This window comes from Ceratotherium simum, chromosome 13 (assembly GCF_057802395.1).
Source record: "Ceratotherium simum simum isolate JZ-2026a chromosome 13, ASM5780239v1, whole genome shotgun sequence".
Classification (NCBI taxonomy): Eukaryota; Metazoa; Chordata; class Mammalia; order Perissodactyla; family Rhinocerotidae; genus Ceratotherium; species Ceratotherium simum.
Genome location: NC_141912.1, coordinates 45,191,057 through 45,205,075, shown reverse-complemented (window position 1 = coordinate 45,205,075; position 14,019 = coordinate 45,191,057). Strand labels below are relative to the sequence as shown.

Sequence of the window (14,019 nt, the reverse complement as noted above, 5' to 3'; positions counted from 1 at the left end):
AAAGAAAACATTTCTTTCTGTGAAAGGTTTTTGTACACCCGCATCTGGAAGTGTTTATTTCAGTGGCATGTAAGCTATCTGTGGATTTAGCTAGCACCAGACCCCCTTTTGTATACTCCTGCCTTAAAAGTTTTATAAATGATCTTACTGAATTTGTGCCAGTGTGCACATGGTTTGGCTGATTGCTGCGTATATCCTTTACCTGCCAGTCACCTTTGATTTATGTTCCTTCTGCTAAGCTTTTACCTTCCAGAAATGGTGCCACTGAACTGTCCTCTAAATCATCTTATTGGTTAAATTACTCCAAGATGAGTTGGTATGTTTTTGGTTGCCTATAGACAGATGAATTTATGTTTTTCTGCCCTTACCCACTTCTAGTAAAGCCACTTACAGAGGAGGATTGGACTTGTTATGTCATCGATCTCTTCATTCCAAATGAATACCATCTGAAACACCATGCCAAGTCAAGACTAAAGTGACAAAGAAGTGTTCTTTGGCATCCACTTCTGTTATGAGACCTTCTTTGGCAAACAAGTTTGGGCCTTGAACTGAATCTGATGTGGGGACCTTTCATTTCTCAGAAAAGGGGAAATAAAATCTCAAACAAAATAAGTAAACTTCAGAAAGACAGAGACTTTATAGGCTTTACATAGCTTTACTAACTTGTGAGTTTTATGATGTTTCCTGGAGAAAAGCAGGTGGCTTGGCAGTTATTTAAAATGTTGGCTATTTGTGGTAGTGGTTTCGAGGGGTTTCATATTTCTAAAGAGAGATCCTGAAGAGCTAATTCTTGAGTGTTTAACAAATGATGCATCATTTTGAACTAATTTTCTAGGAGTTCATTGGTCATTGAGCATGCTGTTTAACTTGATGTTGCAGGTTCCCAGCTATCACCATTGGGGGTAACCTTAATACTTAAAGTGAATTTGCTAATGAGGAAGCCAATATTGTGCTGATAGAGTGTGGCATTGCTGATATAATTTTTAAAGTGGCTTTTAGATACTCAAATATCTCATTTAAACAAGCTTTGCCAAGAATTGCTCTTTTTCTGTTCTATATGATGATAGAGGAGTATTTTTAAATTTCATGATTGTACTTGAAATGGTGTGGAAGCATTTAAAATACTTGGATTACACAGATCTTGGTATCATAGTTCACAAACTATTGTAAGCAAAGCGTAGAACTTCTAGGCTGCTTGACTGTGATCCTACCAAACCTGGAGGTATTTATTCCAAAAGACTCAGGAGATTTCATTTATACTCCTGAAAATTGATGTGGAACTCCCTGTGTTCTACCAAGGTGAAAAGTGTCTCAGGGTGTGTCAGTCATATTTGCATTGTTTAGTCAGTCATGGTACCGACATGCTTTTCAGAGAAACATCACATGTAGGACTGCTGTTAGAAAATCAGCACCAGAGATGAGCTGTATGAGCACTGTATTTCCATTAAGATGTCACTTTTATTAAAACATATATATCTTTTAAGTATAAATAATTTACATATGTGTATGTGTATATATGTGTGTGTGTGTGTGTCTGTACACACATACATATAGTCTTATTTAAAAGGATTGTCTTAATTTACCCCAAAATTTTACTGATAGTGTTTCATGTAAATCGCCATTTAACATTCTACTGTCTTTGGTGGTTTTTCAAAGGTTTTGAGTCAGATGACTTGCCTGAGCCTCAGTTTCATCATTTGTAAAAATTAGCAATTTTGAGTAAGTATTAGTAATAACACTTGAGAGCTCCTGGCACAGTGCCTAAAATATAGAACGTGCTCAAAAAAATGTGAACAGAATGTTTTCTTAAAATCATTATCATCTAATAGAATTCAGAAGTAGAGATGACAAGGCTAGTTTGCCAACAACACCCTTCTCAGAATTGCAAAGGGAGACAGCCTGACAAAGGAGTGTGGGAGGCAGACTCGGACCCACTGATTGGCTTTGTAGCCTTCAGAAAATTCCCTAGTGTTTTTGTATCCATTTCATATGTATAAAATGAGTAATAACGTGTTCTTCATAGTTTCGGAGTATCTTGAGATCCATGAATGCTGGACTTCTTTCCTGCCCCACGTTTCTGCCCTTGTGTGGGCAAACAGGCCCATGCTGAGGACCATTTTACTTCCGGTAGTGGTGGTATTACTTACCACATATGGGAAGTGAGGCTTAGATGCAGAAAGAGTATGGTAAAAAGATGAAAAGCTACAGAAATTGTGGGCTGCAAAAAGTGACTGCCAAAAGCTTTTCCAGGAATGAGAGCTTGGAGAGGTTGGAAGCTTTAGATTGAAAGGAAAGAATGAGAGATGTAGTGCATTGCAAACTGGCTTTAATTATAAGTTTCCAACTTGAGAATCAGGGAAGGACCCTTGCCCGAAAAGGTTCCTGCTCCTGCTTTCACTGATTCCTAAACTTCTACTAGCGGAGCATTGTCCTCTCTTAAAATATATTTTGTATGCGTGAAAATTTAATGTTTCAAACCTCTGGGTGAGAGGATCTATAATTCAACAAAATTGTTTGGTGGTGATACTTTAAGTTGGTGACTAGTATGATCCTTGATCCATTCTCTTAGTCCATTTCAGCAGGATCTTATTAAGTTATTCAAGACAAATGAGAATTTATACTGTTTCCAGAAATCGCCTAAGAATTTAATTGTGAAATCTCTATTCCCACGTTATTCCAGCATCTGACAGTTATACACTTTACTTCCAACCTAAATTGAAAATTTTTCTTTATTTCTCCTCGGTGAAAAGAAAAATACTATGATGTTATATGAACAAACTCTCTGGGGCCCCTCCTAATTTTGATAGCAGTATTTCTCACATATTTGCTTGGGAGAATTTTGTCACTGTCTCCACTTTAATCTCGAGATGGCTTCTGAACACCCATGCTTCTTTTAGAGGTCAGAGTCTAGAAAAAGAGTCCTTTTCAGACTTGGACAGATCTGGGCTCCTGGGCTCAGGGAGTTCCTGGTGATGCAGGACATGGTAGGAGGATTCCAGATCCCATCTCTTTCTCACTTCCTTGACCTTCTCTGAACTGGTTTCTCCTTTTGAATCAAGCCCTGAACTTTGACCCACTTCCTCCAAGATATTTTGTATTTCCTGGTCTGATCCAAACCTGATGAGGACCTATCCTCAGGTAGACCAAGGAACCATGTTTTGGTTGGTTGGTTTGTTTTGGTGAGGAAGATTAGCCCTGAGCTAACATCTGTGCCCATCTTCCTCTATTTTATATGTGGGACGCCTGCCATGGCATGGCTTGATAAGTGGTGCGTAGGTCCACACCCGGGATCCGCACCTGTGAACACTGGGCCGCTGAAGCGGAATGCGTGAACTTAACCACTATGCCACCAGGCTGGCCCCCAAGGGACCATATTTTAATCATCTTGGAATCTCCCTCAGCAAAATACAATACTTTATGCCTATTTGGAGCTCAACATAAAAGATGGATGAATGGATGGGCAGATGGACAGAATGGTGGTATGAAGTGAGAACAGCCTTCTAATGGACAAAATCCAATTTTAATCTCCCTGATCAGTTTTAGGCCCTTGAGCTTGGCACGCCCTATATAAATGGACACTCCACTCCCTATGTGTGATTGCTTCATTATTACTATCCAGCATTAAGTATTGATTCCTCTGGAATCTAAGGCAAAATAATGCCTGAGTTACCACGTGAGTGATATCTGTTTTAAAATGAATATGTTCAGTGGGTAGTTATGTACCAACCATATCGAAGAATCCTTAGCATATTCGGAAAAGTATGCAGTCAGCCCCTGGCATCATGCTGGAAACATAATTGGATCTAACATAGAACTATTTCATTGATTGACCTTTGCGCGCAGCACCCTGGTCGACACTGATGAGCAAAGCTCCACACACTCAACCAATAAGGAGGAACTTTGCTATCAGTTGTAAGGCTCCAAGGATTGTCTTTTAACGTCACTCTTCAATCATTTTGCAGAGTGATATTTAGGAAATTAGATGATGATATATAAAACATCCAATCCTCATGGTTATTTTTATCACAGAAACCAATCTTGTTTACATAATTGCTCCTGATAGCAAGGTTTTTTTTTTTTAATATACAGGAGAGCAGTGTCCACTACTGGGCCCTGGAAGTAGCCTTGTTATAGAAAATTATTCCTTGTAATGGTACTTGATCAAGTCAGATTGTACTCCTATGGCTGTTCAACTGAAAACACTTAATGAGGACTATAGCTGATAGTTAATAAACATCTGTTATTAAAATGACAACAATTATAAATATGAAACTATACTATACTGTGGTAGGGGTGGCACTGAATCATCACTCTCCATTGAGGAAGATTTTGTCTGAAAAATTTTAGGCACCAGAAATAACCACTTAGAAAACAAGATTTGAAGAGCCCGAGATAGCAGAATTATTTGGACATTAAGACACGTCTATTTGTTAGATGGTTATGTATTCTCGTGGACGCAACCTATTTTTTCTGATAAAAGTGCTTTTGTTAGTGGGATGCTCCTGTACAGTTTCAGACACATTTTTATGATACATTTTTATGCCTGACCATCAATTAGGAAAAGAGTCTAGACATCTTGTTTTCAAATTTGGAAGAACTATTTTCTTCTTGAATAACAACTTTACATGCTGCCGTGAGATATGTCAGGTTCCCACAGAGACTATAGTTATCTGCATTCTTAGTGAGGAGCTTTCCTCTCACCCCATTAAGAAATAAATTCCCAACATATAATAATTTGTCCTATATGGATAAATAAAATCACTGAACAGCCGCAATTTGAAGATGGGACTTCACATGTTTCCTCACTATAAGAGAACTTGTCTTTCTTTTTATGCCAAAGAAAAGCAGACGTCCACAGGGGTGCTGCAATTCTACTTTCCTTAGGAAAAATGGAAGAATTCTCAGGATAATTAACAAAGGAAAAATAATGCAAAGGAATGTGTCCTGATGTACACTGTCAGCTGGAAGGATGGTAATTCTGCTCCATAGGCAGATACAGATAAGACTTGAGAAGGAAAAGAGAAAAAATCACCTCTCCCATGTATAGTCAGGAAACCCAGTTCTCTGAGGCCTGTGTCTTTTTCCTGAAGGGGATGTTTGGTTTGCCTCTTCTCACTGGCCAGGGAAATCAGAACCTCTAATGGGCAAGGAAGAATAAAGGTCATGAGTAATTCACATATTTTGTTAGGAAGAAGTCATTTTCCAGTCAATCAGCAATAGTTTTCAATTCCTGGTATGTAGTTAGTGCCATGTTAGACACAGGAGAAGAGAGGAAGGAAAACAGTGAACATCTGCTGAGCTTCAGCACCTAACACAGTAACTGGCACACAGAGAGCCAGGATTCATTTCCTTCTCTGTTAACTACCAGCACCAACACCTGGGAACAGAAAGGGAGCTTGAAGTTGAATTCTGGGGAGGGCAACAGTAACTCACTCTGTAAATAAATATTAAACTTTATTTCATTGATTGCAGGTGCTTTAGGAATTCAGAGGCAGGGGGAAACACAACAGCTAGAGTAATCAGGAATCTCCACCAGTGATTTTTGTGGGGCAGCAGTACTGTCTTAGACCCAGGTGGGAAGGACTCCTGCCCTAGGCCCCATGCTGTGTGGGGTACCTCCTATCACAAGCACTGCTCAGGCCCCATTTCTCCACACTGTGCTCTTAATCAAAAGGCAAGTGCTGATGAATGGGTAAAGAAAATGTAGTACATACATACAGTGGACTATTATTCAACCACATAAAGGAATGAAGTTCTGATACATGCTACAACATGGATGAACCTGGAAAACATTATGCTAAGTGAAATAAGCCAGACACAAAAGGACAAATGTTGTATAGTTTTACTTATGTGAAATATCTAGAATAGGCAAATTCATAGAGATGGAAAGTAGATTAGAAGTTTCCAGGGATGGGAGAGAGGAGGAGTTATTGCTTAAAGGGTACAGAGTTTTTGTTTGGAGTGATAAAAATTTTTTGGAAATAGATAGTGGTGATAGTTGCACAATATTGTGAATGTAATTAATGCCACTGAATTGTACACTTAAAAATGGTGAAAAGGGAAAATTTTATGTTATATATATTTTACGCTCCTCCCACCCCCTCACCCCCCACCCCCCCCAGAAAAGCCAACTGCTGGCAAATGCCATGAAGCTCTGCATTGTGCTACCACCTGAGTCTTGAGTGGACACTGCTTAAGGAAGAGGAAGGGGAGGATTTGAGCTGCAGAAGATTTCAAGTAAGAGAAAAGGCACATTAACTCATCAAATCGTTCTCTTCATGTTCTAACTCAAAGTTCCAAATATACTCACAAATTAACACAGTATCCACAACAGTTACACATGGTGGCTGAAAACAGTAACAACTCACAGCAGTCTTAAAAATTTGTATATACATAGGTCTGGACGTAAAGTGCATGAAACGTAAGAGTCATTCTTTATATTGGCATCTAGATGGGCATTAAGCATTAGAATTGCAAATGGATTTATTTTTTATAAAAATATTTAGTGATTCCATTAAATTTTCAAAAAATTAAAATAAAAAGTTTTAGCTTTATTTAAATAATTTAAAAGCGTCTCAAGGGCGAGACCATCACAATGGTATTAACACAGCTGGCAAAGGAAAAAGATATATCTGCCAGAATTTTGGCAAAAATTCCAGAAGTATTTTTTGTGCTTTGAGCAATTTTGAATTTTGAATCTTTTGAATTTGTTACTAGAAGTTGTGGTCACAACTCTGCCACTAATGGTGACATTCTTTGGAACAATTTGAAGGTTATTTATGATATTTTCTGGGTCTGCCCAAAGAAAGAACATCTTAATGAAATAGATATCAAATTTGACCTTGCAACCACTATCAAACACATGATGGGAATGCTGACTCACAACAGTTAAAGTGACTAGATTTAATTTTGAGAAGATACAAGATCAACTAAAAGGAGTTAGAACAACAGAAATTTCTCAAATAAAGAATAAACCAACGTCTTTGGAGGAAAATAAAATCAATTCTAAATTGTGCTATCCGAAGTTTCTTGATATGAACTATTGCTTGTTATAAATAGTTAGCAAAAACTTACAAAAAAAAAATGTCTAAATTTGGCTATTTCACTTATAAAAGAAGTTAACTTTTTTTTAATTTAAGAGAAAATAATTTTTCTAAATCGAAGGAAAATTTGAACAAGGAAATGAAAACATTTGCCTAATTATGAAGAAATTTCACAAACAAATAATCTTAAAACTAATTTCTATAGAGAATATTTTCTGTTCGTTATAGATCAAGGTGTATTATTCTAAGAAAACCATTTCAATGGATCTCTTATTTGTTTTGCTGTTGTTATTTCTGGAAAAGTTACTTAAATTCTATGGATGAGTGAGGGGATATGCGTTGTTTGAAAAAGTTTCAATTTTATCATTTAATTTTAATTTAGAAAATGAGAACAATATTTATTAATTCTGAAATATAAACTACAAGAGGTAAACAGTTGTCTGCAGCAGGATATGCGGCGGAGCAACCTGGGGAGAAGTTCTCAGACCGGGAGGGGAGGAGAGGCTGTAAGAACAGAAGCTGATAGGAGAAGTTGGGAGGCAGGGGAGGTGGGGCTTCAGTGAGGCCTCCTCAGCCCTAAGATGCAGGGTCTGGGGAGAGGAGAAGGCAGTGGAAGGGAGGCTCTGCGGACAGGCAGAGAGATGAGCATGATCACAGGCCCGCAGAGGACAGTGAGGGAACAGGCCCAGTTGGAGCAAAGCAGATGAGCTCTGGAGTGGAGGGGGGCATAGGCTGCACCAGAAATCCCGGCAGCAGTCTTCCTCTGAAACACTTTAAGCCCTTTGGTATGTACTGCCCAGATGCTTTCTAAAAGGGCTGTGCCAGTTTACTCTCCCACCAGCAACTTGTGAGAGTTCAGATTCCGCTGTTTTCATGCTAGTAGTATTGTAAGTTTTAATCTTCATTAAAAGCTTAATAATTTGATAATGTGCCAACATTTCTGAAATGTAGCATTGCAATAAAACTAAAACCATCTCTGTTTTTAAAGTGTGTCTTGGGGACTCACCGTGCTCTCTGCCTTTGGTATGGTGGGAAGAGCTCTGGGCCAGGTGTCAGAGCCCTTGCCTCCCAGTGGTTAGGAGCCTCTCTCCATCTGTAATGTAAGTCATAGTATAAGTCCTGCTTAGTCCCAATGCGGTTAAGAAGCTTAAAGGAGATGATAAAAGTGAACATTCATAATAGCAACATTCTAGATAAATGTCAAGTTGAAGATAATTTGCATATATTATATTAGTATAGCATATGGTTGACTTAACCTGAGTACGTGCTTCATAGGCTTGTGTGAGACTTAAAGAAAAGATACATCATTTCTGATTCCAGTTTTTAAAAATCGAAATTTGAGGTGACAGGAAGGACTAAAAAGGCAATCCTGAAGTTCATCTAGAAAATCAAATATTTAAGTATAGCCAGGAAAATTCTCAAAAAGTATAATCGGGGGAGGAGGGAGTATTAATTAGCCAGGCCAAATATTACAACATATTACAAAGCTATAGTAATTCACAGTTTGATGTTGGTACATAAATAGATTAATTGAGCAGCCTAGAAAGACAAGAAATATACCCAAATGTGGATGGTGAATTTAACATAGGATAAAGATGAAAAAAAGTCTCCAAAATATGTTGGTAACCAAAACAAAAGAAAAACTCAGATATAGAGCAAGAGAAAGGTACATTGTGTTATTATTTATACTAAGAGGGGTAATCGAGGAGAATATCTATATATACATATATGTCTGTGTCTATACATGCATATACACATATGCTTGTGTATGCATAGAATTATCTGGAAGGACACGTATGAAACTGGCAAAAGAGGTTGTTGATGAATGAGTTCAGAGATGAGAGGGAGGCTTACTCTTATTATCCTTTGCTATAGTTTGTGGAGTTTTTAAACCAATTTCAAGTATCACCTATTTTTTAATATTTTAAAGAAAATATTAGCTCAGAGTAATGCAGACCCAGTGGGATGTTCTACAAACCAAACATCTTGGCGATTTTTTTTAGCTTTTCCCTCAGGTATTTTAGTGCCCTGGTATCTAAAATATCAGGAGTTGTATAAACCTGCCTTTCTGCAATTCTTTGCATAGTCCTGGGCACGGAGTTGGCTTGCAGTAAAGACTTTCTGGAGCATGAAGGTAACTTTCCTTTACTACTGAATGGGTCTAATTTAGGAAGCAGGATTGCATAGTTGGCAGTCCTCGTAAATACCTTCCCCATAGTACCGGTGTAAAATATCAAACTTTTGGCAGCCAGGCAAGTTCCATGAATTCATGTGTAGTGTTTCTTTTCTGTTTAGACTTGAGATCCAATGCCCAGTGCCTAGCTTTTAAAAATTATCTTTCTGAAAATCTTGCTACGTTTTTGCACTGGTTAACATGAGGCCCTTGGCTTCATAGAGAGCTGTTAAATTTCTTCATTTGGAAACTCACTGCACTAGATTTCAGCAGGGATATGTGTTCCTTGCTGCTCGTTCAAATTCTTATTGTTTTGGTCCTCCACAGTCCTTAACTCTACCACAGGCAGAGCCACTGCATCAAAACTTATCTTCAAAAAGTAAACTAACCAAGTTTCATCTTTTTTTAACTTAACACTGAAGAAAATATAGATAAACATATATTACCAATAATTTTATCAAATCAGGAATTTTGCAGGCCTGTGAAGTCAGCATCTCACGAAACGGAGACAGCCATATTATATATATATGATCATCTTGAAAAATATCACCTCCGAAAACAATAATGCCTATAACAACCACCTACAAATCAGAATATAATGATTTAACTGCTGGCCTTTTGGCCAGCCATCATCATTAATGGTAGTATAGACTGTAATAACTAATGGAATGATGGTGGTTTATGAATTACAAGAGAATCACAGTAAGCTATTGTATGCTTTCAAGATTAGCAGCAGTATTCATTATCTATTGTATTGTATCTATTATATCTGTAACAAATAACCCCAGAACTTAATGTCTTAAAACAACAGTAATCATTTATTATTTAATGATCTCTGTGGGCCAGGAATTTGGGAGCATTGTGGTTGGGCAGTTCTGGCTTGTGGTTTCCCATGAGGTTGCACTCAAGTGTTCACTGAGACTGGACCATCCACTTTTAAGGTCGTTCACTTAACGTGGGTAACAGATTAGTGCCGGCCGTTCGCTGGGGATCTCAGTTCTCCATGAGACTACTTTAGTGTTATTGCATGGCAGCTGGCTTATTCCAGAACCAGCAATCCAAGAGAGCAAGGTGGGAACCACAGTGCCTTCTGTGACCTAGCCCCAAAGATCACGTAACGGTTATTTCACCAACCGTGGGAAGGAACTACACAAGGCATGAATACCAGGAGGCAAGAATTATTGAGGACCATCTTGGAAGCTGGCTACCAGAGCAGCTCAAGCAGGATATAGTCTTTAGGAAAAGAACAATTTGGGCTCGGTAAAAAAACGCAATGCAAGGTCAGGAGGTTCATCTCTTCTCCATAAGTACAAATGCTGAAGATTAGGCTATATTACATCCAATAACTGGCAATTTTACAGGAGGAAATTCTATTGAATAAAGGACCACAGCCAAGAACCACTGAAAGTAGTTCAGTTTTTTCCCCCCACTAAATCTTTTTTTTTTTTTTTAAAGATTTTATTTATTTTATTTTTTCCCTCCAAAGCCCCAGTAGATAGCTGTATGTCATAGCTGCACATCCTTCTAGTTGCTGTATGTGGGACTCGGCCTCAGGATGGACGGAGAAGTGGTGCCTCGATGCGCACCCGGGATCCGAACCCGGGCCACCAGCATTGCAGCGCGCGCACTTAACCACCAAGCCACAGGGCCGGCCCCCCCCCACTAAATCTTAAGTGAACATTTTTCTGACATTAGATTTCTATAGGATGACTAGTAGACTGTAGGGTAATTCAGCCATTGTTTTTAAAAATCTGTTTTGGCAAATAAACCTGAAAGAGTTGAGGTTAACTCCTACTCCTTCAAAAAGTACTGAGGGGCCTGTGTGTGTCCTCTCTGTAGAGAGAAGGCCTCCCTTGTCCACGTCTAGCCCAGACCCCACGCTAACTGATCTGCCTGGCCTTCAGTTTATCCTCTTGAGTAGGACCTTGGGCTGAGGCAACACAACTGGGATTTGAAATTTTGACTCCAGAAAGTCTGCATTTTTTAAACCTTAGCCATTCTCTGATTTTAAAATTAATAACATTTTAAGTTATATACTCAACAGTAGATTTAGCATTAAATGAGATAACGTACATAAGATGCTTTGGCACAGTGCCCTAAAGAGAATCAGGATTCAATAAATGAGATGGTATCACAACCATTCTAATTGTGTCATCATTATCACTGTCATACAGTTGACCTTCTGTCTAGCTATACTATACACTGATTTCAAGGTATCCTGAGTTTTCTAACCTGTTTTTAAAAAGTGGGAGCGGCAACTCTTTCTCACTTCTACCCTAGAGGAATTTTATACATATAAATGAAAGAATATATGAAAATTACTTAGAGAAAAGCAAAATAGGAAAGAGATGCTTTTAAAAGGCCACTAGAGGGGCCGGCCCAGTGGCGTAGTGGTTAAGTTTGTGGGCTCCACTTTGGCAGCCTGGGGTTCACACCTTCGGATCCTGGGTGCGGACCTACGCACCACTTATCAAGCCATGCTGTCGCAGACGTCCCGCATATAAAGTAGAGAAAGATGGGCACGGATCTTAGCCCAGGGCCAGTCTTCCTCAGCAAAAAGAGGATTGGCAACAGATGTTAGCTCAGGGCTAATCTTCCTCACCAAAAAAAAAAAAAAGGCCACTAGAATAAGATCTAGAAGAGGTTCAATGTCTTCAGGTAACCAGCTTACATTAGAATTTAAGACTAGATGATCTTTTTTTTTTTTTTTAAATTTTTTGTTTATTGCAGTAACATTGGTTTATAACATTGTAAAAATTTCAGGTGTACATCATTGTACTTCTATTTCTGCATAGATTACATCATGTTCACCACCAAAATACTAATTACAACCCATCACCACACACATGTACCCAATTATCCCTTTCACCCTCCTCCCTCCCCCCTTCCCCTCTGGTAACCACCAATCCAATCTCTGTCCCTATGTGTTTGTTTATTGTTGTTATTATCTACTACTTAATGAAGGAAATCATACGGTATTTGACCTTCTCCCTCTGACTTATTTCACTTTGCATCATGCCCTCAATGTCCATCCATGTTGTCACAAATGGCTGGATTTCATCGTTTCTTATGGCTGAGTAGTATTCCATTGTGTATATATACCACAGCTTTTTTATCCATTCGTCCCTTGATGGGCACTTAGGTTGCTTCCAAGTCTTGGCTATCGTGAATAAGGCTGCAATGAACACAGGGGTGCATGTACCTTTGCAAATTGGTGTTTTCATGTTCTTTGGATAAATACCCAACAGTGGAATAGCTGGATCATATGGTAGTTCTATCGTTGATTTTTGAGGAATCTCCATACTGTTTTCCATAGTGGCTGCACCAGTTTGCACTCCCACCAGCAGTGTATGAGAGTTCCCTTCTCTCCACAACCTCTCCAACACATGTTGTTTCCTGTCTTGTTAATTATAGCCATTCTGACGGGCGTGAGGTGATATCTCATTGTAGTTTTGATTTGCATTTCCCTGATAGTTAGTGATTTTGAACATCTTTTCATGTGTCTGTTGGCCATCTGTATATCTTCTTTGGAGAAATGTCTGTTCAGGTCTTTTGCCCATTTTTAATTGGGTTGGTAGTTTTTGTTGTTGAGATGCATGAGTTCTTTATATATTTTGGAGATTAAGCCCTTATCAGATGTATGGTTTGCAAATATCTTCTCCCAATTGTTAGGTTGTCTTTTCGTTTTGTTGATGGTTTCCTTTGCTGTGCAGAAGCTTTTAGTTTGATGTAGTCCCATTTGTTTATTTTTTCTATTGTTTCTCTTGCCCGGTCAGATGTGGTGTTTGAAAAGATGTTGCTAAGACTGATGTCGAAGAGCGTACTGCCTATGTTTTCTTCTAGAACTTTCACAGTTTCAGGTCTTACATTCAAGTCTTTAATCCATTTGGAGTTAATTTTTGTGTATGGTGTAAGGTAAGGGTCTACTTTCATTTTTGCATATGGCTATCCAGTTTTCCCAACACCATTTGTTGAAGAGACTTTCTTTTCCCCATTGTATGTTCTTGGCTCCTTTGTCAAAGATTAGCTGTCCATAGATGTGTGGGTTTATTTCTGGGCTTTCGATTCTATTCCATTGATCTGTGTGTCTGTTTTTGTGCCAGTACCATGCTGTTTTGGTTACTATACCTTTGTAGTATATTTTGAAATCAGGGAGTGTGATACCTCCAGCTTTGTTCTTTTTTCTCAGGATTCCTTTAGCTATTCGGGTCTTTTGTTGTTCCATATAAATTTTAGGATTCTTTGTTCTATTTCTGTGAAAAATGTTGTTGGAACTTTGATAGGGATTGCATTGAATCTATAGATGGCTTTAGGAAGTATGGACATCTTAACTATGTTAATTCTTCCAATCCAAGAGCACGGAATATCTTTCCATTTCTTTGTGTCTTCTTCAATTTCTTTCAGAAATGTTTTATAGTTTTCAGTGTACAGATCTTTCACCTCTTTGGTTAAGTTTATTCCTAGGTATTTTATTCTTTTTGTTGCAATTGTAAATGGGATGGTATTCTTAATTTCTCTTTCTGCTACTTCGTTGTTAGTGTACAGAAATGTAACTGATTTTTGTATGTTGATTTTGTATCCTGCAACTTTACCATATTCGTTTATTACTTCTAAAAGTTTTCTGGTGGATTCTTTAGGGTTTTCTATATATAAAATCATGTCATCTGCAAATAGTGACAGTTTCACTTCTTCCTTTCCAATTTGGATCCCTTTTATTTCTTTCTCTTGCCTGATTGCTCTGGCTAGGACTTCCAATACTATGTTAAATAGGAGTGGTGACAGTGGGCATCCTTGTCTGGTTCC

General features: G+C 38.4%; 1 protein-coding gene across 7 annotated transcripts in view; it reads left to right on the top strand.

Moving 5' to 3' along the window:
* Positions 1 to 14,019, top strand: part of SUPT3H (SPT3 homolog, SAGA and STAGA complex component) — a 549,045-nt gene that overhangs the window by 435,577 nt on the left and 99,449 nt on the right. The window contains exon 11 of one of the 7 annotated variants that reach the window (XM_087438678.1): positions 6,123 to 6,463. The exons of 5 other annotated variants lie outside the window; for them this stretch is intronic. In XM_087438678.1, coding sequence (XP_087294804.1) covers positions 6,123 to 6,182 — 60 coding nt within the window. In that variant the 3' untranslated portion in view covers positions 6,183 to 6,463. Of the gene's footprint in view, positions 1 to 6,122; positions 6,464 to 14,019 lie in introns of those variants that run through there. One more of the 7 variants, XM_087438674.1, reaches the window with a different exon arrangement.